Source organism: Ascidiella aspersa, chromosome 1 (assembly GCF_963924565.1).
Source record: "Ascidiella aspersa chromosome 1, kaAscAspe10.2, whole genome shotgun sequence".
NCBI lineage: Eukaryota > Metazoa > Chordata > Ascidiacea > Phlebobranchia > Ascidiidae > Ascidiella > Ascidiella aspersa.
In genome coordinates this window covers 19229989-19253483 of record NC_139447.1, presented here as the reverse complement: position 1 = coordinate 19253483, position 23495 = coordinate 19229989, and the positions used below count along the sequence as shown (strand labels likewise).

Here is a 23495-nt window from a genome sequence, read left to right as displayed (position 1 = left end):
TGCTGCCTTCTTTTCGTTGGTCATTTGTGGATAATTAATAAACAAGGAAAATATGACAGATTTTTCAGCAAGATACCAAGGTGACGATGAAGCTTTTTAAATGCACCTTCACCCACTTTGTTATCAATTCAAGTCATTGGATTGGTGCACCACTTTCCATGCTAGCTGTAAGCCAAAATGGGTTATACAATAATGCTAAAAATGTGTTTAACCTTTAAAGTATTTCATCGACGCTGCTTTTAATGAGCTTCATCGTCACCATTGGTATCTTGTTGAAGTTCCACAAATGACCAACGACAAGTAGGCAGAAATTGCCCAAAAAATTATTTCAACTGCTAAACCTGAAGAATTTAATTAAGGCATTTCAGTTTTGCATTAGTAAATCAACAGTTATACCACTTTAGAGGATTTGGTTGGCCCAGGTTTATTTTTGCGCTACTCAATCAGGAATGTGATTGGCTCAAGCATTCTTCTGATTCACGGTCATCAGATTATGGTTACATTGAAGTTGTTGATACTTACTGTTAAAGTTGTGAATGATGCCGCAAAAAGAGAGGTAAAATAAACACTGATTATGCTACTATATAAGCCAACAATCCTTAGCAACGTGCAAGCTTGCAGCAGCCTGTTGAAGATCACAGGCGATCATCCCCAGATTTTCTAAAAAAAAAACTTGGCTAAAAAATGAAGAAAGCTATTCATTGCTGTTTCCTTAATACATTTATTCAACTGTGACATTGTTATACTTTTGTGATATTCCTTCTTTATCCACTGTGGATTAAAATACTTTGTATTTTATAATAAACAATTTGTTAAAATATATCTTATTGTATATATGTGATAAATTAAATGACAGCTATAAAAAAGGGGTATGGTATGACTTTAGGGGCTTTAAGAATACATTATGTTACATAAAACTATAAATTAGATTAATGATTCTTTATTACCATTGTTTAATACAAAAAAAAATTTTTAAAGGTTTTTGTATGGTAAATTTGGGGAGTCTGCGATTCCCCTAAATGTGGTCTGATTGTTTTGAAAACTTATGAAACTGATTTTTATGTGACACAGAATGGGATATCGAGCAGAAAAGCATAAATTTTCAAATAAAAGTTAAATCTGAACATCCCTAATGCTTGGCGTCACCCTTGATTTTATCACAAACTGACATTCTTATCATTTTGTACATTTAATTTATTGGATAAGGTTATTGCTGAACTAAAAGTAAGTCAAATGTGAGAAATGTTTTAGAAATACACATGCATTTAAGTTTACAAATTATTTAGCTACACTGGTATAAAATAGCAACATACATATTTATGTGTTGCCTACTTCAAATGCTGCACAAGAAAATTAAAAATTTGTTTCGTGAACAGTTGGACTTCAATGAGACTCTGTATGTAAATGCAACACAATGTCTTAGAATTGGTTAATGCCAGGGTGTCCAACATGTGGCACGTAATCTAATAATACTATTTTGACCTAACATTCAAATTTTGACAAAAAAACACTTTTTAGTCAAGTGAAGAAATAATTGTCCAAGTTAACACATTTCATACAAAACTGGGTACATTTTTTCATAGGTGCAATACTGGATTGGTCACCCAACCACCACCTACAAACCAGCCAAGTCTCAATCATACTTTCCCATGTAGGCTATTACGTCTTTGTGAAAAAGGCCTAAACCCCATAGCAGTTGCATCAATTTTTTTCTATTCATCACGGGAAATGTGCCGGAAAGTGTCAAAAAATCCCCTGAGAAAATATTGCGTCTAGCACAGGCGTGTCTAACATGCTGCAAATATGCAAACCTACTAAAAAATGGCATGCAAGCACTTGTTTTTCAGCCAATTGTCAAAAAAAAATATTAAATTTGATATTGCCAAATTGTTTATTCACAATGTAATCAGGGGCGTATCCAGAAATCCCAATAGGGGCTGTCCCAAATTTTAAACTTAGGGAATTTCATGTTTTTCCGTCTGACGTTAATGACGTCATAAATAAAGGAAACTAGTCGGAAACAACCCAATTAACGTCCAGCTAAAGCGAACCTTTAGACACAAATTTGAACATGTGCATTGTTGTTGACACTCATGCCAGGCACCATCTGCGAAGCCGATTAGTGTGCAATCGTTAACTTCAGGCGAAAATTAAAACCTTACATAAAGAAAAATATTTTGGATTTGTTAGAAAGTCGAGGGGAAAGTTAAGGCAATTAGAAAGCTCTCTTTGTACACAGCAAAAGCATTTAAAAAGGCATTCAATCGATAAAAAAGTCTTTAACTGCATCATATATCATTGTGAAAAAAATTCATCCTGTGCAATACCGTTTAACAGAATTTTTTAGAGGGTGTATGAAGGAGGTGGCAAAAGTGATCCTTCCAGATAAAATATGTTTGTTTGAAGACATTAGTCTTTCTCGAAACACTATGGCAAAAAAATAAAATATATTGCTGAAGATTTATCACAGCAACTTGTCAAAAACAGATAACTTTAAAATATTTTTATATTGCCTTTGATGAAAGCACAGACATGAATGACACTGCTCAAATGTTGATAAGATATGACCTTCCAGAAGGATCTTGTTAGCTTGTTTCGCTTTAATGCATTGCTCATGGTTTGATGTCAAACAAGCAGTGCTTAAACTTCTCCGCAATTAGACTTACTTACCCACCACTGTAAAAATTAATTGGTTTAAAAACAGATGGTTCCATTCCAATGATAGGCATCGCAAAAAGTGTGGTAGCTCTCCTTTAAAACTATGTACAAGAATTAAATTTTCACCAGATATTCTAACTGTGTATTTTATTACTCACCTAGAGGCATTTTGTGCTAAAACCATAAAAATGATGCAATTTGTCCTAAAACCATAAAAATGATGCAAGTCATGCAAGTTGTAATAAAATTTGTGAAAAATATGTTCAAAGGGGTTAAAAACACAGGGAATTTCAGTTGTTTCTGGAAAGCATGAATGCAGAATATAAAGATCATATTTACAAAACATATTTACAATTTATTGGTATGATGGTTGAGTTGTGATAGAAGAAACTTTTGGTGAGAAGTGTTGCAAATTAGTAACTAAAAATGCCACTTAACGCCGATCTTATTGTGTTAGACTTTATCTTTTAGGTTGATATAACACAGCACTTAAACAGCATAAACCATTGCTTCCAGAAACGTTTAGTGCAGGCAAAGCTTTTTACAAATATTTAAATTTAAGTGTATATCTTTATTTGTGGTAAAAACTAAGATAGATTGTCTTCCAGACTTTCGAAATATTTTAAAGTCTGTAAAGATCTTCTGCTAAACCATGCCTTGATTTGAAATTTACACTCGCCAATTGTGCGAGTGTTTACCATTCAGAACTCGTCCAGACAAAATATCACTTGCCAAAAATGCTGGCAGGTCAAAATTTCTATCCTACAACTTGTTGTTTAATCGGAAACGTGATAGATTGATTTTAAAAGTCTTTTGGCCCTGATTCTGAAAAATGACCTCATGTTTTGTAGCACATCAGGTTTTTGAATTATTGTTTCGTCATTAAGTAGTTAATTTCCAGATGTAAAAACAGCTTCCAACCTTAGTATCAATGTTGTTTAAACAAGCACTCTGTAGCACTACAGCAGAAAAAAAAGTTAAAAATAAATGTTCCGCAATGCCAGATTTTAATCAGTAACATTGTTACTTATCTTTTTCAAATTTGTGTGACCAAAGACAAGCGATGAAGTACCATTTTAGATATCAATAAGTTAGACTATGCGAATGTGTATTGGGCCTGACGCCTAACCCTATACAGTTCTTCAGAACGGCGCAACTGCGCATGAGTTCTATTGGTTGGTAAAGGTTACGTCTGTTTAAAAATGATACCTGTCAACTCCACAATCAAAAGTATATTGGTTACAATCGGAATTAAAAGGTTGTAAAAGAGCATTTATGAACTTATATTTATGGACTGTTTGTAGATTAAGAGATTAGAACTTATGGGACACAATGCACGAACGCAATTAATTGGAAATTGCTTCAACAGCCTAACAGCACGGAAAACATTACATTATGCAACCAATAATACATTTGATTATGCGAAAGCTAGAACGTGCTAATCTAAAACCCTATTCATCAATTCGTAATATAACTTAATGATAATAAGAACTCTAAGATTTGGCTTATGGCATGTTATTATTTTTAAAAAGTGTTATTTTTAAAAGAAAATTCAGAACAGCTTGTATTAGGATTAAAATAAAACAACTTGCTTGAGATTGGTGTAGGTATAAGACATTACTATATTAAAATTTGCACCTACAGTAGAGACCTTTTTGCTACAACAGTTGTGCTGCCACCGTAAGTATGTGATATCACAAACGTTACGCCCCTTAGAAAATTTTCTTGTTCGAGGAATAGGAAAGTGGAGTCCTATGTTTGGCATTTCTCTACAAAAAGGTTTTACTAAAAAGCTAAGCAAAATAAAAGGAATCTTAATGGGACAAAATATTAGTAAAATTCCAAAGAATGAACATACATTGAGTGACTGTGTATGCTTACATTGAGTGACTGTGTATTAGAAAATGCATTTTTTTCTTTTCCCGGTAGGTGTTAATAATCTGTTGATGTGTTATGGACCCCAAGGATTGTAGAAGGGGGGAATAATTGAAAATACCGAAAAAAAATTCTATGGTGATGGCCCAAGTTATGTGTATAAAATAGTAATATGTTAGTCATTAGTAAGCGCCATATATGCTGTGCATTGCTTTTTTTTGTACGGTAGGACAAACCATTGTACTTGAGCCAAAACGTTCATATGTTTATTTAAAAATGAAGGTTTATTTTTAACTTCAATTGCATTTTTATAGAATGTATAGTATTTGACCAATATTTGACCTTTTTAACGATTTTTTATTTGACCGGTAGGGATTTTATTTGACTGGTCAAATGCCCAACCCTAATTTTTTCAAAAAAATTGAATTTTGAGATATTTAAAAAAATAATGTTCTGCGCTAGAAACAAACTAAACGTATGTTTGAAATCAGTGCGAAAAATCCACCCAAGATGAAATACTTCCATTCTCGTTTAAACGAAAAAGTTAAAGTTTGTTTACCATGCCCACAAGTAAACAGGTGGAATAAATTAACGATACTGTTAATTATAATTACTAGCTATTGATTCCGGCCAATAGATTTATTTACAAACCTGGACAGAGTTTTAAGGATTCATTTATTCTGGTAACAGTCCATGTTGCTGTAATACCATAAACACTCTGAAAAGGCAAGTTTAAAAATGTTTTTCATGACTTATTAAGTAATTTTTGCAAAGGCTCATTAAATAATTTTTGCAAACTTGTCAGTGGGTGGTAATCACGACTCACCAGGAGCGATTTGTCTATCATTGGCTAGCGGGAGAGTGCAAAATCCGAACCCTGTAAATGCTTACAAGATCTAGACAACTGAGAAAATATCTCTCCATGTTAAATGGCCATTCACAGTTAGAAGTCGCAGAACATGAGCTTCAGTTTGAAGTGTTAAATTATGAAAAGACACAAATGCCGAACAGTTAATACAATATGTTTACTCTCACTTAGCGGAAAATACCTATTCAGTTCTATTTAGGAATGTAACACAGGTTGGAAGCACATACTGTTGCAAACAAGGATTCTCTGTCATGAAAGCTGATAAGTCTGAATTGCGCATTCAGCTCACCAACAGACACTTTAAAGCTGTAATACGCATTTTCCTATAAAGCTTAATGTCAATCTTCCAAGTTTGGCTCAAAACAAATGTTTGCGATGAAGCAGTTTTGGTCAATTATTATGAATGATCATGTTTTTATGTACAAATAATTATTTTTATTGTTTGAAAAAAAAAAACGTTTTTTAGTATCATAAACAATTAGTTATATGTAAATTATTAACCTTTGGCAGGTCTAAGACCTTATTAATCACGTCATCCATATTTGTTATTGTTTTCAAAAGTGATAAATAATATTAAACGCTCAAAATTAAACTTGTATTAAAGAATATACTAACGGTAGCAAAAAAGTATTTTAAACCAAAATGCTGAAACAAATTTGTGACGTCATTAACTCAAAAAAAATATTAATTTGGCACTTGATGATACAATACCAATTTATCCGTCGTCAAACAATTTAATTCAAACAGATATAACCTTTCCTACTTGACAATATGCTAAAATAGAGTGACAGAGAATGGGTTTCTTACAAATAAATCAGTAAAAGTATGTCATTAGGACGTCTTAAAACATAAATGTTCGACCGACAGTGCTGCCCGCCTGATGTTTATGTGCGGCCCACCACTTGTCCTCACTTTTGGTAGCCTTTATTTATAACAATTGTTTTGTCTATTATTATCAAAACGTGTAGAATATTATCAAAACGTGTAGAAAGCCAGTATTTGATAGGCGTAATCTTATATTTTTTAGACTATAATCGAGTCTAATATCGCATTTCAATATCCATCGAACCACCATTGTTTAGCAAGGACAGTTTTAAGGAAATGAGCATATCAGCCCAAAGTTGTTGTACCACGGCATGTTACGGCATGAAACTAAATTTTAATAAGGCCGAATTTTACTTGCATATTTGCGCACGTGTTTACTTTCGAAGAGCGGGTGTATATAAGTTAATTTGTTTAATGGCGTCACATTATGACATTTATAATATCACCTTAAATTTAATAGTTTTGTAAGCCATCAAAATTTTTTAAAGTTGGAATGAGGCATATTTTGCTAAAAGGTTAGTCATCCATGTCTTAAAACATGTAACCTAAATAAATCAGCCCATAAGTATAGTCTGAAGGAATTTTTTCCCCGAAGTAATCACACAAAAGTTATCATGTTGTAAAAATATAATATTTAAATTTTGACCAAAGGCTTTATTGCCACACAGAAGCCATGTGAAACAATTCAACATTTCACATTAAAATAGCTTATTTTTATCCCTTTCTACTGGAAAATGATTTTTTTTAAATAATTTTTAAAATTATTGTTGTGTTGTCCAGTGATCACTAATAAGTTTTGAGGGACATCCATTATTTTATTTATATGTTCTAACTGCTCATGTTTTGCTATAGTGACATTTATTTCAGAGAAAGTTTGAGTAAAAAAACATTGGTTGTAATTAGGGATGTTCAAAGTAGAATCCCAAGGGATTCTAGAACTTTAGGTTGTGAAACTATAATAACGAATCCTGAATATCGCAATATCGCAGTAACACAGTCCCAGCAATAATTCACAAAATAATTTGTTAACATGCGTCTTTTGTAATAAAAAAAATAATCTCCCAAATGTACACATTCTTTAGTTGCTGTCATTTGAAGCAGTTGTGTAAACTGTAATAGATGTCCAGGTTTTTGCCAACACCTAATATTTTGCCAATATAGTTTATACAATGCAACACTACACAATAAACTCCTCAGCAATTCTGTCTTGTTTTTAAAACCTTATTGTGTTAGTTCTACTTTTTTGTTATGCAGTCAAGTATGGTACGGCAAAGAATAGAATGTTACTTTTGCCATAGCAAATACTTAATGATTACGCTGTGCATAACCTCGCTGAATATTTGCCCAAAGTTAACCTTAAGTAACCATGTAGCGAATTTTGTCCATGACCTGCGCGTTTTATGGGCAATGTTACTTTTGTAACTTAACCGATTTAAGCAAATTGCAAATTCTGCACCTGGTATTAAACGATAGTCGCAAGCCCAATAATGTTCGATTCACACTTAATTATGGTTATCGCATGAAATGGTATCGTGAGACTCTAAAGTAATTAGGCGCCTGAAAAAAACACTGACACTGCACTACAAGGCTACATTTCAATAAGCACGGTAATTCTTTCGCCACCGCTACAGGCCTTTATCTAAACTTGCAATTCGCGGATGTCTAATTAGGTACAACCATCGGCGGTAAAAAAAGAAATTATATCGGTTCTGATTACCAGAAATAAACGGCAGTATTGGATACAAATCCCATTTGGGTTCGAATCCAAGGATTTGATATTCTAGTTTGATCATCCCTAGTTGTAATATATATTAAATTAGATGCTATTGTCAAAAACTGGCTTCACTATATACCAGTATGTCGCCTGAAAAGTGTTGGTCAAAATTAGCATAGTTGCTATGAACGCTATAGAATAAGTTTTGACGACAATATAGTTTTAACCATCAAATTGGGTCTTGGTTTCTAAAAGAGTCAATGAACGTCCTTGAGATTTTTTTGTTTCTAATGGGAAATTTTATCTTTCAAGAAAAATCGTGGTCAATGCAAGTATTGCTGTCCAAAAAGAAATTTTCGATGATAATCTCAGTTGCACAGACTGATTATAATATATTGCAATGTTGCCTTAATGTTTAGTTATAACATTGAATAAAAACAATGTCAATTGATGACTTTATTTATTGTTGACATCATAATGAAGTCATGTATCATCAAGTTACAAATTAGTTTTCTGTGCTTGAGTTTAGCTAACATTTGTGGCCACTCCAAACTTTGTATGCCAAATTGCAAATTTTACATTGTCTATATGTTGCCTTAATGACTTCATAACTTGGAATAATTCATTTGGTCTGAATTGATTTAGTATACTCTTTAATATGAGACTAATCTCGAGTGTCAATAGGCATTTTAAATTCTGTAGCCTACAACAAATATGGATGGCATCATTATAAGGTCTTAGACATAATAATATTCTATAGCTTCTACACCTTTCTCATCATCTAACCATAAAAAAACTTTGGTTAAAATTTGTTTGATTTGTTCTACTTTACTATCCTAATGAAATCCGACTACATGTTATACAAGGAAACAAGAACTAATGATAAAAATAAAGTTTTACGGGGCTTTGAACATTGATCAGATTGTTTCATTCCGCTTGGAACATATGTAGACATACCTAACATTGTTATTGTTGGACTAAACTACAAATTTGTAAGTCATCCTTGAGGTGAACTTTAAAGGCAAATGGTAAATACATATACATCTAGATTCTAAGCATCCAGTTTCTATAGCACCTAGTGGCCACCATATGAGTTGCCTGTTTAGATGAGCACAAAAATGATATTCAGACTGTTCCTATAGTCCTTGTGGTAAATCGTTCTGTTTTTAATAACACACACATGTTGAAATCCATTGCACTATATAAGTATGTTTAATTATGTAACCATTGATTTATTGTTAAATTTGATTTAAACACCTTAAAACCAACTAGACTTAGGATATGCGCTGTAAAGTTATGTCACTGTTTTAAAAACGTTTTTTTTTGTCACAACATTTTTTTGAAGAATAAACTACAACTTACATTCTTTAAAAACGGAAGCTGTATTTCCCGCCTATAACATACTTTGGTAATTGTTCATATATTTGTACAGATACTATGTTTCATATTTACTTAGTTCATGTGGTTTATTGTTTATTCTCCTAGATTCTGCTATCTAAAAACCTTACAAGTCAAGGTAGTGTAAACTTTAACTTTTCTGGTTTTGGATATTCTGTTAATGGTGGATTGGATATGGATTTAAACGGGTATCCTGACCTTTTAGTTGGTTCATTGTCTGATGCTGTTGTTTTATACAGGTATATAATTTGTTTTAATTGTTTAATAACTCTTTTCATTACTTGTCTGTGTAGCTCTGGAAGTGCATCAGTCTTCCAAAATGCGTAGAAATTAACTAGCAATAACAGACTTAAATTTGTAAATTAAATTGCTTTTGTCAGTATTTTTTGCAGGTGCCTTTTTTTAAAGAGCTGCTTGCTAGCCTTTAAAGCTTTTTGTTTATAGGTTTTAACATTATTTCTTTGAGAAAACTCTCATTCATAGTTTTGTTCTCTGTTATATGATTGGGTAGTACATTTTATGTCTTGTTTTGTGCTTATGATAGTTTTTCTTTTAATTTTAGTGTCATATCCCCTTTTTCTGCTTTAGAGGCTTTACACATCTACATTAGAGTAGTTCACATTTTGAAAATGTAACGTTTTTAAGGCTTTCCCATTATATGGACAAAACAAACCTCTACAAAAACACAAAACTAGGCAATCCAACACTGTAAAACACATAATCTATTTATGATTAGAACTCTAAACAAATTGCATACCCTTTAAGGGGAATTTGTCTTTACACCAAAAGTAGGAAACAATTTGTCCTGTCATCAGAAAAAGCTTATTTCCCAGTAAAGCGGTTTATCCATTTACTTGCAAAATTTTTACACCCACTTGCCCATTTCCAATCTGCTTTGATCAATGGTAGCTCAATAAATCTATTGTCCCATAGAAATATATCACAAACTCTTACTAAGATAATTATCACCACAATTATTTTAACGGTAATGATAAATTAAAAAGTGGCTTATGTTCTTTTTAGCAATCCCATTTCCTTGTTAACCAAAATACTAAATTGTAAAGTGCTTCCCCACAACAAGATCATAAAGATAAAGCCTGTGTGGAAGTGGCATAAAATCGACTGGCATGGTATAAATTATTATTGCAATTTTCTGTGTGACTGACAAAAATTAATTTCATTTCTTTGTCTTGAGAACTTTCATTACTTCTAAGCTTACTTTGTACAAAGTATTTTTACAGCAAAAAGCAATGGTGTGTGTTACTTAACTGCATCCCAAGTAAAAATAATCCAGTTTAAAAATTACTTTTTGTTAAACCCGCTGCAATAAATGCAGTATTTACCAGTTCAAATTTTACCTGGTAAATGACTACATTCTTCTTCTTCTGGCAAGGTAAATTAAATACAACTGCTATATTAAGATATTATTGTGGGAAAGCATTCAATTTAACATTCAGCATTTTACAAACTGGGCACGAGGCCATTCCTCATATTTTTTTTTTCTACCTAAAAGCAAATTTTTGTTGCCCACCCCTGATCTAGAACATGGTTTCTCATAGCCGCTCCTCATTGTGTTCACTACATTGTTAATACTTCGTTATATCAATTTAATTGCAATTGATTTAGCACTTTTTTAGACATTTTGTATAAAATATCATAGGTTTTCTGGATAAACGAGGTAAATGCATTGAAAAATAAGTTAACTAGGATGAATGTATTACAATCTTTTTAATGTCGAAACAAACTCAATATGTTCAATTGTCAAATGTAACCACTTTTTTAGTATTTTGCATAGTTGTATTTCGGGGTTTCGCAAACTTTTTTCCACAACCCAAATACTAAGCGTTAGTATAATAAGCGAAGCTTTGGAGACCCGATTCTCTTCACTAAACTCTTTGTAAGCTTCAAATGGGCAAACCACAAATAAGAAAACAGCTTCAAACAATCCGAATTTATTAATATACACCATGTCTCCATATTGCTTCCTGAATTTTCTTAAACTGGGGCAGAAATTGTGTGAACCAATCTCAGTAAATCTAACCATACTGCCACAAAATCATGTACTGATTCATAGGTAAAAGAGTAAATAGTTTCTATTGTTGTGGTTATTGACATATAGAAGTATTCCTGTCCTTATTTTGGTCCCCCCAAGAACATTGAATCATTACTTTTGCAATTTCAAAATGCCAATAGTTTTTCACATTTCAGTGTGTTTTTCCTTTTTTATAAAAATAGTAGATAAATATTTTTTTCTTGTAACCTATTTTTTTTTCATTTTGTTGTCAGATCAAGGCCCATAGTAAATGTTCATGCAGCTCTTTCTGCATCTGTTAAAAAAATTGTCATCACACCAGAAGGAAATCCACATGTATTGACATACACCAACCCAACAACTGGAAAAACACATCAAATTGTTTCGTAAGTAATTATTAGGATACAATAACGTTGACTTTTACAATACAGTTTAATTATACAGCTACAACATTACCCTTTGTATGAATTATACATCCACACCAACAATATTTGACGAGTCGGTTTCCATACAATATACAATAAAGGTATTAAAATTGTGTGTTTGTTAAATTTTTTGATAAATGGTTAAAACTAAATTTATTTAGCTTGACTTGTCAAGGCAGCGGCATAATCTTCGTCCACGTGTAACATTTACACCATTAGACTATATGTTGGGAAGTAAAACAGGTGTCTTGTTGCTTTACCCACAGTCGCAAAAAAAATCGGCCTGTTCAACGATGCCTGTGTTTTTGGCAGTAAGTAAAATTGCTTTTAATCTGTAAAGAAAATATGCAATTAGTTGAAATTGTTTTCAGAATGATATCCAAGATAAACTTTCACCAATAAAAATGTCTGCTACCTTTGATGTGATCGGCAAAAAACTTTCAACGGAAACTTCTCGGTCAGCATTGCCATCACTTAATGGTTTTCCAGTTATGAATTTAGAAATACCCAACATTGCCTTGGCACAAGTATGGTTTTATGTTTTTACATATTTATCTGTAGCTTTTATTTTATGTATCATTTATGTTTAGAAAAAGATTTGATAAATGTTTAAAAAAGTTTAAGATTTTTAATATTTTTCTTACAAGAAGGAAAGGTAAGTAATTCTTGACCAGGTGTAATATAAGAAGTTGTATTGTATCCCCCAATAGTTAGATGCTGTTATTTCTTAGGTTTACATTAAGTTTTTACTAACTATTGTGTTTCAAAGCACAGAACTCCTTATTCAGTGTTTGTTAACATTAATGCTTTCATACTCTCTTTTGTAATGGTTGTGTGCTTAATTTTGACAATGTTATAAGATGGAAGCTTTAATCAAAAATAATATACCTTGATTACCACCTGGTAAGTGATGCATGGCCATAAAAACAAAGCAATTTGCCTCCAAAAATTTCTACAAAACTAAGTTGTTGCTTAACTATTTCAGAGTGTTTGCTTTGATTAAAGCTAGAAACCATAGTGGATAGGTAATTCGAAGCATTTAAATTGAGCTTAGTACGTTTCTCCACAACAGAATCTTGCCCTTAAACCAGTAAGAAATTTTTGTAATGCACAAAATATTATTTTTAGTGTGCAGGTATATTTTATGGCTGAGTCCAATGTTCCCCTAAGCCCATTTTTTGGGGGAAAAAATTATAAGTCGTTTTTTTACTAAATTGACCTCCAGTCGTCTCCTGATGCCCACATTATCCCTATTTTGCAAAGATTATTACATAATAATACCTCAGGTACCCCATTTTTCTTTAAAAAAGTTTCGAAAAAGTTCCCAAATTAGTTTTATCCGAGCTACGTACGGACAAAAAAATGCCCAAATTAGTTTTATTCGAGCTCCGTACAGAACAAAAAGTGCCCAAATTAGTTTTATCCAAGCTTTGTACAAAAAAAAGTGCTCAAATTAGTTTTATTCGAGCTACGTACGACCCAAAAAGTGCCCAAATTTGTTTTATTTGAGCTACGTACAACCAAAAAAGTGCCCAAATTAGTTTTATACGAGCTACATTCGGAACAAAAAGTGCCCAGATTAGTTTTATCCAAGCTTTGTACAAAAAAGTGCCCAAGTTTTTATTTGAGCTACATACAACCAAAAAAGTGCTAAAATTAGTTTTATTTGAGCTACGTACAACCAAAAAAGTGCCAAAATTAGTTTTGTATTTGAGATATACGTGTGAAAAAAGTGGTTCTTAACTAGGGGAGGTGCTCTCTAAATAGAGCGCCGGCAAATTCTCAGGGCATCATAAATATTTCATAATTTGTTCTTATGCCTGGTGTGATTTCTGCCTATATTCGTTGTCTTATGTTTTACTTTTACACCCCTGTCCAGCAAAAATTAGTGCCGTTCTAAGCAAAAAGGTCTATGCCAATTAGGGCATCCAAGGTCAGGAAAGTCTGACTTTTAGACCTCAAGGTCACGACAATGCACAAAAAATTGAACCTATAGGTTAAATCACCGCATAGATAAATTGAGAATATTCGCTGAAAATTCACAAAAGATAAAAAAATGTGAAATAGAATTAATTATACTTGACCCACGCGAACCCAAACGCTAATCAGCACCTTCACTCAAATAATGTGAGTTGATTTAAGAATTATTTTTTAACACTGGAAAAAAGCCCAAACTCGGGTGGGCATAGGATGATTTGTCGTCCATGTTATATAGGATTGTTACATCACAAATTGAGGTTTGGGACCTAAAGCATTTAAGAGGCGAGGGCGAAACCTTATTTTAATTATAATAATCAACTTAAGAAAATGCATAACCCGTTTAAAAGTTAAAAATGCTTACTGCTAAAACCGCTGCATCATGCGAATAATTACCTTGACCATTGGACGGTTACACCGCGCTACGCTTAACTAAGTCCGCCACATAAACTACCAAGCAAAATCGCGTCTCAAGCAAGTGTAATACTGGAAATAAAGAGACTCATTTTATGTCTGGAAGAAACTAATTAAGTTTATTGCGACGCCTCTCATGCTCTCCTGCACATATTGCTCTGTCTTTCCATTGCAACGAAAACATCCATCCGATGGACAAAGCAAGCCAAAAATAAACAAATGGATGTTCCAAACTAATTATTAGTGAAAAAGCGCGGTATTACCAGACTAAAAAGAGTAAAGACCAAAAAAAGGTGTTCTGTGTATCCAATTTGGGCACTTTTTTGTTGGAAATTTTGGGCACTTTGCGCACTTATTTTCGGCTTGTACGCAAAGTTTTGGGCACCTGAGCAAATGGTAAAATATTAGAGGGAACACTGGCTGGGTCGTAAAAAAATGAGGTGACTTCACAAATGTGACGTCATCAAACAAGCAAGCTCAAGACACATTCATTTCAAGGTTTAAGAGTTTAAATTTATTTAAGACTATCGCACCAAGCGTCATGAAAAAAATTGCACTTATTGCCAAATTTTACTTCAAGTAGGATATGTGTTGCCTTTGGCAGACAATCAATAGGCATGTATTACTTGATTATTTGCTTTTATCAAACTGGGCTTATAACTTCACAGCTATATGGCTGCACAGCAACTGTACCTAAAAAAAAATTGTGAATGCAAAAAAATACAATGCGTTGATTTCTAATAACTTTTGAGTCCACACGGTGCTGTCCAATGGACACACATAAAAAATTCACCAAAAACTGTCCTAGAAATTCCTACATTTGTATTGTTAATTTTTTTAAATTTGTAACTTGAATAGGGCCTTTATGCTCTTCATGATGTGGACCAGGGTGGTCCAAACCCAGGCCCGCGGGCCAGATGTGGCCCGCGACAACATTGTTCGTGGCCTGCGAAGCACTGTTAAATTATTGTAATGCGTACAGTTGAGGGTTTAATCAAAGAAACAAAAATGACTAACGATCAGCAAGCATACTGCAATTGTTTGCTTATGATCACATTTTCCCGGTTACACTAATAAATAAACCAGTTTCCTATTGCTCACCAAATTCGGGTCCAGATAGTGGCAAGAACACCTAATTTTTAATATGTGTTAGACCAGTTTGAAAGTCGCAGTATGTTCTATATGCAACTTTCTAAAATGTCTGTTTTGCAAACCTAAATAATTATATACTGGCGTTTGTTTTCTGTCTTTTTAATATAAACATAATATAAAAAGCCCTAGATAAATTACTATTTTTGCCACTTTAAAGTAAATAAACAATAAAATATATAGCGCTTCTGAAATTTTTGTTCTCAATATGACTAAAGGCTAACGCCCGGACCCTTTCATGGTGTCATTTCAGCCAAATTGATCTAGTTAAAAACATTCTACGCTTATAACTTAAATTAAAAGTTTTGTCAAATACGCAATTTTTTTGCGCTTTGCAAGCCCTGTTTTGCCAGTCTCATAATAATTATCATTCGATTTCATTTGCGCACAAGTTAGAGTAGACAGTAGTAGAAAGTTTTGAGAGCTTCTGTGTCTTTCGACGTTACTAGGGCCATTTTTATTTTAATCTACAAAAAAATTTTTCAACTTAATTTCTAACGAAATTGCTTGTTTGTAGAGGCTACAGTCCTTCCTTGAATTGATGCCAGTTACCCAAACATAATATTTTGTCAATTTCAGACCCAAACGTAATATTTTGTCGCAAAGTCAAGGAGTTTTAGCCTATGGATTATAAAAAGTGTGTCGGGTTTTTTGGCGATATATTTAAATTGCTTACTGCTTAGGTATTTTTGTATTACAGAATGTCAGTAGGCTATTCCTAAAATCCGAACTATTGATCTTCGAAAAGACCACGTTTATCAAGATGAAGTGTTTTATAAGAATTATTTAAATACGTAACAATAAATAAAAAATGGACAATTTGCGATAAAAGTTACTGCTGATTCAAGTGGGCATTGTGACATATTTCCTGCTTTTGTGGGTTAATATGGTTTAATTGTGTCACAGTTCCTGATTTACAATGCTTCCACGACAATTTTTACAAAAATTACTCGCAAGAAACACAAAAACTTTGTCAAAAGCCACAATTTGACAAATTTTGACTTTATTAAAAAAATTTAACTTTATTGTAAATTCTAACTTTATTTTGACCTATAAACTTCTTAGAAACAGTCCCCTAGGTGCTGAAAACAACTTTATTCTTTGATTCGTGGACAGACGAGGTCCTTAAATTTTTAACTTTATTGACTTTTGCGGGCCCTAGACGTTACTTTTTGTTGATGCTTTGTGGTGTCATCTTTAAACAATTCATGTCCCGGCCAAATGAAAATCATGTAGCACTTTATGTGGCCTGCAAGGAATATGTAGATTTGTAAAACAACAGTGTTGGGATGAAGCACTTACTCGCTCGCCAATGCGAGTGCAAATTGCTCTGGGCGAGTGCTGATTAACACCCACTCGCCTACTGGCGAGTTGCTTCCACAATGAAATTTAATTAGTTAGTGTAAGACAACTAGTGTTAAGAACAACAAAATATTACTTAGCGCCAGTTATTTCCTTAAACACCAAGGCGCAAATACATTCAACACTATACAAATAATAAGGTTGATAGAAGTCCTGTTTGAAGCTCGTAATAACAACACTTTGTCACATTTAAAAAAATCGTTTTCCGGCAAACAAATTGAAGACGTCATTGCTGCAGTGGTAAATAGTTATGAACTTATGAGGTTTATTGTTTAACTATAACGTTGTTAATTTTTAAATGTTTATCCCGGTCTTTGACGCCTTTGGAAAAGTTTACTGGACTTGCGATGTACCCAGCGATAAGAATATTTTACTTTTCTGTATTTATTGATTTGTTTGTATTTTTAATGATGTTTTGTGGGACCGAAACAAAATATCGTTTACTTGTGTTTACAACTACTTTTAAAATATTGTTTACTTGTGTAACTACATGTAAAAATTAGCAATTAGTCTACCTAAGTACGTTGTTGCGATCTCTTAACTTCATAGCTGTCAACCAACCAAAAAAAAAACGTCTGTGAATATTTTATATCACAATTATGTTTAGATACAAATCAAAACCACTGTTTTTTGGAAAATTGCAACAACCCACTATAGCGCGTTGCGCAGCACAGAACCTCTGGTGCATATGGTTGTTCACTTTGCGAATGAATGGTTTAGTTGTAAATTTACACTTATTTTGTCATTATTCGCTGTTAAACCAGTAACTGTAGTGACGTAATTAATTATGTACAAAATTTAACTAGACGGGGGTGCAGTTTGTTGTATATATATTTTTGTCGGGGAGTAAATTTTCAGGGTTGAGTGTTTATTTTATTTCAAATTAAAATTTTGTGTTAGTGGCCGTTATAAATAGCGATACTTACCTGGGTTAATTTTGAATATTATTAATTTTACTTAGGTTCGTGGATTAGTATATTCGTTGCATGTTCTATAGTTTCCTTACAGATATCGGCCGAAATTTCACCGCCTTAACTTATGGCTTAGATAAAGTCAAATATGGGGAGGTATTTTGGGAATGATCAATAAATATATTTGATCAATAGAATTTACTAAGATAATTCGTATGGCCATGTTATTGAATTTTTTACAGCTAACATGTTTAAAAAGCAAATATAATCATTCTCTGAATTTGGTTTAACGCTTATGGTATAATATACTTTTGCCTGTGAATTGCTAAGACTGAAAATCACACTGCGGGTTAATAAAGCGCAGCAGGCATCCAGTCGCTTCGCGAGCTGAACAGAGCAAGCCAATATGCCGAATTCTGTATTATAGTTTTTCTACCGCTAGATAGGAGTCGATAGCTACATGATAGCTACAGAGCTAAAACGATGTCTCAAATATTTTAGGTTTTTTTGTCCCCCAATTAAAGGTCGCTAAGCGTGCAGACTCATAAAATCTCTTAAGTGCCCAAAATTGTCAACAAAAAAAGTGCCCAAATTGGATATGCGGGAGGCCTTTTTTTTGGTCTTCACTATTCGCGAAGTTGCCAATTTAGCAAGTCCTTAATAATAATTAGTTCGGAGGTATTTATATAATCTGTAAATATAAATATCATCTGTAATTATTGCTAGCTTTGTCGAACGGATGCTTTCGTTGCAATGGAGAGGAACAATATGAGCGGGAGAGCACGAGAGGCGTCGCAATAATCTTAATTAACTTCTCCCAGACATAAAAATGTGTCTCTTTATTTGGATAATTGCGCTCGCTTGATGTGATTTCGCTTGGACTTAGTGAAGTGTAGCGCGGTGTAACCGCCTAATGGTCAAGGTAATTATCGTACGTAGTGCAGCGGTTTTAGCAGAAGTATTTTAACTTTTAAACGGGTTACGCATTTTTTAAAGCGATAAGTTTGATTAGAGACAAATTTGGCCTTCACTTCTTTCCTGTTTATTCTAAAGTGTTTCAGCTTTCCTGTTCATATTGACATAAATTTAACCTACTTCTTTAACCTCTATGCAAATCTTAGATTCCAGTCAACTGCACTACCTTGTTTAGACAAACTAAGCCCGAATCCGTCGTAAAAGATTTAAATATGAGTTAAGTGAGCCTATTAGAGTAACCGAGAACTAATTAAAATTAGTAGTTCAAAAACTTGCCAATCACAAAACCACGAACCAAATTTTACAGTTACTAAACTACCACCCGATCCGTCAGGAATTAGTGCAGTATTAAGTAAAAGTATACAGCAATTAGGGCATCCAAAGGATGGAAAAGTCTGACTTTTCGACTTTGAAGTCTTGGGACAATGTACTAATTTGACTTAACAAATATGCTTAAGAAGTTTAACAATACCTGCCAGCCAAGCCCAAACGCTAACGAGCACCCTAACCCAAATAATGTGCATTGATTTAGTAATAAAATAAACACTTTCGGTCCGAATACATCAATGTGTGACGTAACAATCCTATATAACCTGGACTAGAAATTATCTTATGCTCACCCGAGTTTGGGCTTTTTCCCAGCGTTTAAATATATATTAAATTAACGCACATTATTTGAGTTAGGGAACTGGTTATCGTTTGGGTTCGGGTGGGTCAAGTATTATTAAATCTATCTCATAGTTTTTTGTTTTAGCCAATGTTTTTCATTTATATCTGCCGGAAGTTTACCTAAAGATCCAATTAGTGCAACCTCAAGGTCTAAAGGTCAGACTCTCCTGCCTTTGGATGCCCTAATTGTCGTAGACCTTTTTAATTTCTGAACAGATCGGCTAATTTCTGACAGATCGGCTGAAACTACACATGCGTGTAATTTCAAAGTAAAAGATAAGACACCGAATATAGGCAGAAATCATACCAGGCATAACATGTAGCCATAAAAATTACTGCACAAAATATAAAATATTTATAGCAGAACTTGCGACGCCCTGAGAATAATTTGGGCACTTTTTTGGTCGTACAAAGCTCAAACAAAATTAATGTGGGCACTTTTTTGTGCCGTACGTAGCTCGAATAAAACTAATTTGGGCACTTTTTTGTCCGTACGTAGCTTTAAAAAAAATGATTTGGGCACTTTTTGTTCCGTACGTAACTCGAATAAAATTCATTTGGCACATTTCTGTCGGTACGTAGCTTAAATAAAACTGATTTGGGCACGTTTTGTTCCGTACGTAGCTTGAATAAAATTAATTTGGGCACTTTTTTGTCCATACCTAGCTTAAATAAAACTGATTTGGGCACTTTTTGTTCTGTACGTAGCTCGAATAAAACTACTTTGGGCACTTTTTTTGTTGTACGTAGCTCGAATAAAATTAATTTGGGCCCTTTTTTGTCATACGTAGCTTGACTAAAACTAATTTGGGCACTTTTTTGGTCGTACGTAGCTTAAATAAAACTGATTTGGGCACTTTTTGTTCCGTATGTAGCTCGAATAAAATTAATTTGGGCACTTTTTTGTCCATACCTAGCTTAAATAAAACTGATTTGGGCACTTTTTGTTCCGTACGTAGTTCGAATAAAATTAATTTGGGCACTTTTTTGTCATACGTAGCTTGACTAAAACTAATTTGGGCACTTTTTTGGTCGTACATAGCTTAAATAAAACTGATTTGGGCACTTTTTGTTCCTTACGTAAATCAAATAAAATTCATTTGGCACTTTTTGTTCCGTACGTAGATCGAATAAAACTAATTTGGGCACTTTTTCGAAACTTCGTGAATCAAAAATGGAGTACATTAGGTATTATATGTAATAATCTTTGCAAAATAGTGATAATGTGGGCTTCAGGAGACGACTGGAGGTCGAATTTAAGTAAAAAAACAACTTTTTATTTTATTTTTTTGCTTGCGCACTTCTGTAAAAAAAAGTGCACAAGTGCCCAAAATTTTGCGCAAATGTGCAAAAAAAGTGCGCTTAGCGGAAACACTGATAACGGCAAAAACAAGATATGTCTCAAAAAAAGTTTTCGGCCTATATAATTCGTACAGCTTCTTTTTTTGTCCTCTTCCAATGTTTATAGACTTTGTCCAAGTTTATTTCTAAATTTTGACAAAGAGTTGATTCATTATCACTTTTATCATCCTGGGTTGCTGACTTGGAAGTCAAACAGATTTTACCATCATGAGTTGGTCCAGATGATGTTGCTCCTGTCTGCATCTGTTATGTGTTTTTATTCTGTTCATTAGGCTAAAACCTCTCTAACAATCTGCACTCAAACTTTTCCTTTGCCAAAAACTTAAAATTATCGTAGGCATTTCTGCTATCCTTTTTACTCCCAGGACCTTGACACTGAAGGAAGAAGCTATACTGCTTCAAGAGATCATTAAATTCATTTAGACCAAAATTAAAATCGGCAGGTGTAGTCAAATATACACCAGTAAGATTTAGTTTGTTATTATCTGGAAACCTGTCAAATGAGCAAACAGTCGTTTAATAAATCTAACTTCTCTTGCAATTTGCTCTATACCAGTGTTTCCCAACCTTTTTTACACTAGTGCCCCCTTGGGCTCAATATTATTTCATAACGCCCCCCTCATCTTGCTTTAGAGTAAATTATTATATTAATCGTTGTCTAACATCATATTGTCTTCACTTTCGTTTCGATAAGCTGTCAGTCATATTTGAGGTTGTCTGACATGAATTGACTATGGGAATTAAAAGATACATTAATTCGCCAGGTTATGTCATTACCAGGAAAAATTCAACTTTCTGCACCAAGACTTTAAATCAGGGGTTGGCAACCTTTTCTAGTCGCGAGCCCAAACCAAACACTGAAAGGTCTCAAAATGTGAATTGTGTTAAAAGAAATTGTGTTATTCAAATGTTAAGACAACTGTTTGTCAGGCGGGCCTAGGATTTTTTTCATCCATACTACTAATTAAAAGTGTAATAAAGCTACTTTGAGAAAACGCGGTAACTTTAATAGAATTCCGGGAGCACCTGACGAGCGAAGGGAGCGTGATTTTTTGGGGGTATACCGGCATTTCTTAAAATTTCCTGCTAGGTTTTATTACATTGCCGAAAAAAAATCAAAAATTGTTAAGAAATATATGTCTAATATTTTGTAATACGTTTTCCGTTTTTGCGCGACGTACTTTGCAGCCTTCCACGGTGCAACGGTAAAGAATCGCTGATCTAGTTGAAAAGGCAGCATCAAAACGTAAACAAACCGGACTTATGATAAACATTTGCGCGAAGCACAAAAATTTTGGCCTGTACTAAGTTAAATAGTGAAAAAGTACTTGAAATGGACTCGTGTCTATTTGTCAAAGGGTCGGCGGGCCGAATCCGGCCCGTGGGCCGTAGGTTGGCGACCCCTGCTTTAAATATATAAATATTTTGCCGCGTATAAAACGGTGAAACGCAACAGAAACCAACACCTTTACAAAAGAAAGCCAATTATTACGTAACAATAGTAGGGAAACTACTACAAGTTCGCAGTACGAAAGTTGCCATTTAAGATTAAAATTTCTCTACAGTGCTGTTTATTACTATTTTATGTGAACTTTTTATAAAATTTTGCCATAAGTGTATTCATGTAACGCCCCCTTATGTGCGTTCAGCGCCCCCCAGATAAGAAAAAGACCCAAAACGCCCCCTTGTAACTCGCCAACGCCCACAAGGGGGCGGTACCGCCCACGTTGGGAACCTCTGCTCTATACTAACTAATAAATTATAATAGTTACACTCCAATGTTTGTGTTCACCTAATTAGGCCTACTGCACCTGAAACTTCACAATTTTGCTGTGAGGGACTGCTTGTTCTTCCATAGGAGTGTTATTGCTTTTTTGGAAGGTCCTTAATAAATGTGCAAGCTCTGTTAAAATATCATTCAGGACAAACAAAGCAGCTTTTAGTTGCTTCGATTCCAGTTTTGCAATGCAGAAAACAGCCACTGGATCACGATTCCCTTTTTCTGTGCAGTATTCAAGAAGTACATCATGGTTTCTTACTGGTGCTTGTACATCAAAATGACTGGACAGCCACCTTACATCATGTATGGCTTTAAATGAAATTAGTTTATGATCAGCTGCCTGAGCAATATACTAAAAGCCTTGCTTCTTTACTGACAATCTGCTAAACATAGTGTAGATCAGTGATTCTCAACCTTTTTTAGAGCAAGAGCCGCATTTCAAACCTAAGGTTTGCAAGGAGCCGCATAAAAAACAACAGTAGGCATATAATTAAAAAACATTGAGAAAGCAACTAGAAAACAACAAATATACATTACGCTAGCCTAGGCTAACTAATTAACAGTGTTTGCCATAGCTTGTCGATCAGGACTAAATATATTGTGACGTAATAAACAACAAAATTATTTTAAAGAGCTGGATGGAAGTACCCGGTAACATTAGTACTTCGTACTCGGGATCCTTGGTGATGTAATTCATTAATTCTTGATTTCTCTTACTTACTTTGTTGCAATTCTGATACTTCTAACTGATTTTTCACTCGGTTAGTGAGAGCCGCAAAATGTACAGTTGAGAGCCGCGGTTGAGAGTCACTGGTGTAGATGGTTCTTACCAATGTTTCAATGTCCTACAAAAGAGACACCTTTGACCAAGCATCGTTGATTCCCAGCTCTTCGCGGTGAGCTACGCAGTGCTGTTCAACCAGGTGGGGAATGGAATTCTGCCATAATTTTGCTACACCATTGTGCTTACCAAGCATGACTGCAGCATCATCACTTGTGAACATTATCATTCTTTGCATATCAGTGTTATTCATTTTGTAAAATTTATTGCTTTCTTCTAGATTAGTTTGACTTTGACAAGCAGAAAGGACTATAAAACCT

The 23495-nt window shown here is 33.9% G+C and overlaps 1 protein-coding gene and 1 pseudogene across 3 annotated transcripts in view; one reads left to right on the top strand and one right to left on the bottom strand.

Moving 5' to 3' along the window:
• The window catches only part of LOC146168176 (integrin alpha-6-like), a 69508-nt gene that overhangs the window by 36518 nt on the left and 9495 nt on the right, over positions 1-23495 (top strand). For all 3 annotated transcript variants that reach the window (XR_014494551.1, XM_083382260.1, XM_083382268.1), the window contains exons 12-16: positions 9426-9577; positions 11625-11756; positions 11815-11896; positions 11957-12106; positions 12167-12322. Coding sequence is in view for 2 of the 3 variants with exons in the window: in XM_083382260.1 (XP_083238386.1) it covers positions 9426-9577; positions 11625-11756; positions 11815-11896; positions 11957-12106; positions 12167-12322 (672 nt within the window). In the remaining variant the exon portion in view is untranslated. The remainder of the gene's footprint in view (positions 1-9425; positions 9578-11624; positions 11757-11814; positions 11897-11956; positions 12107-12166; positions 12323-23495) is intronic.
• LOC146168177 (uncharacterized) lies at positions 20803-23413 on the bottom strand (annotated as a pseudogene).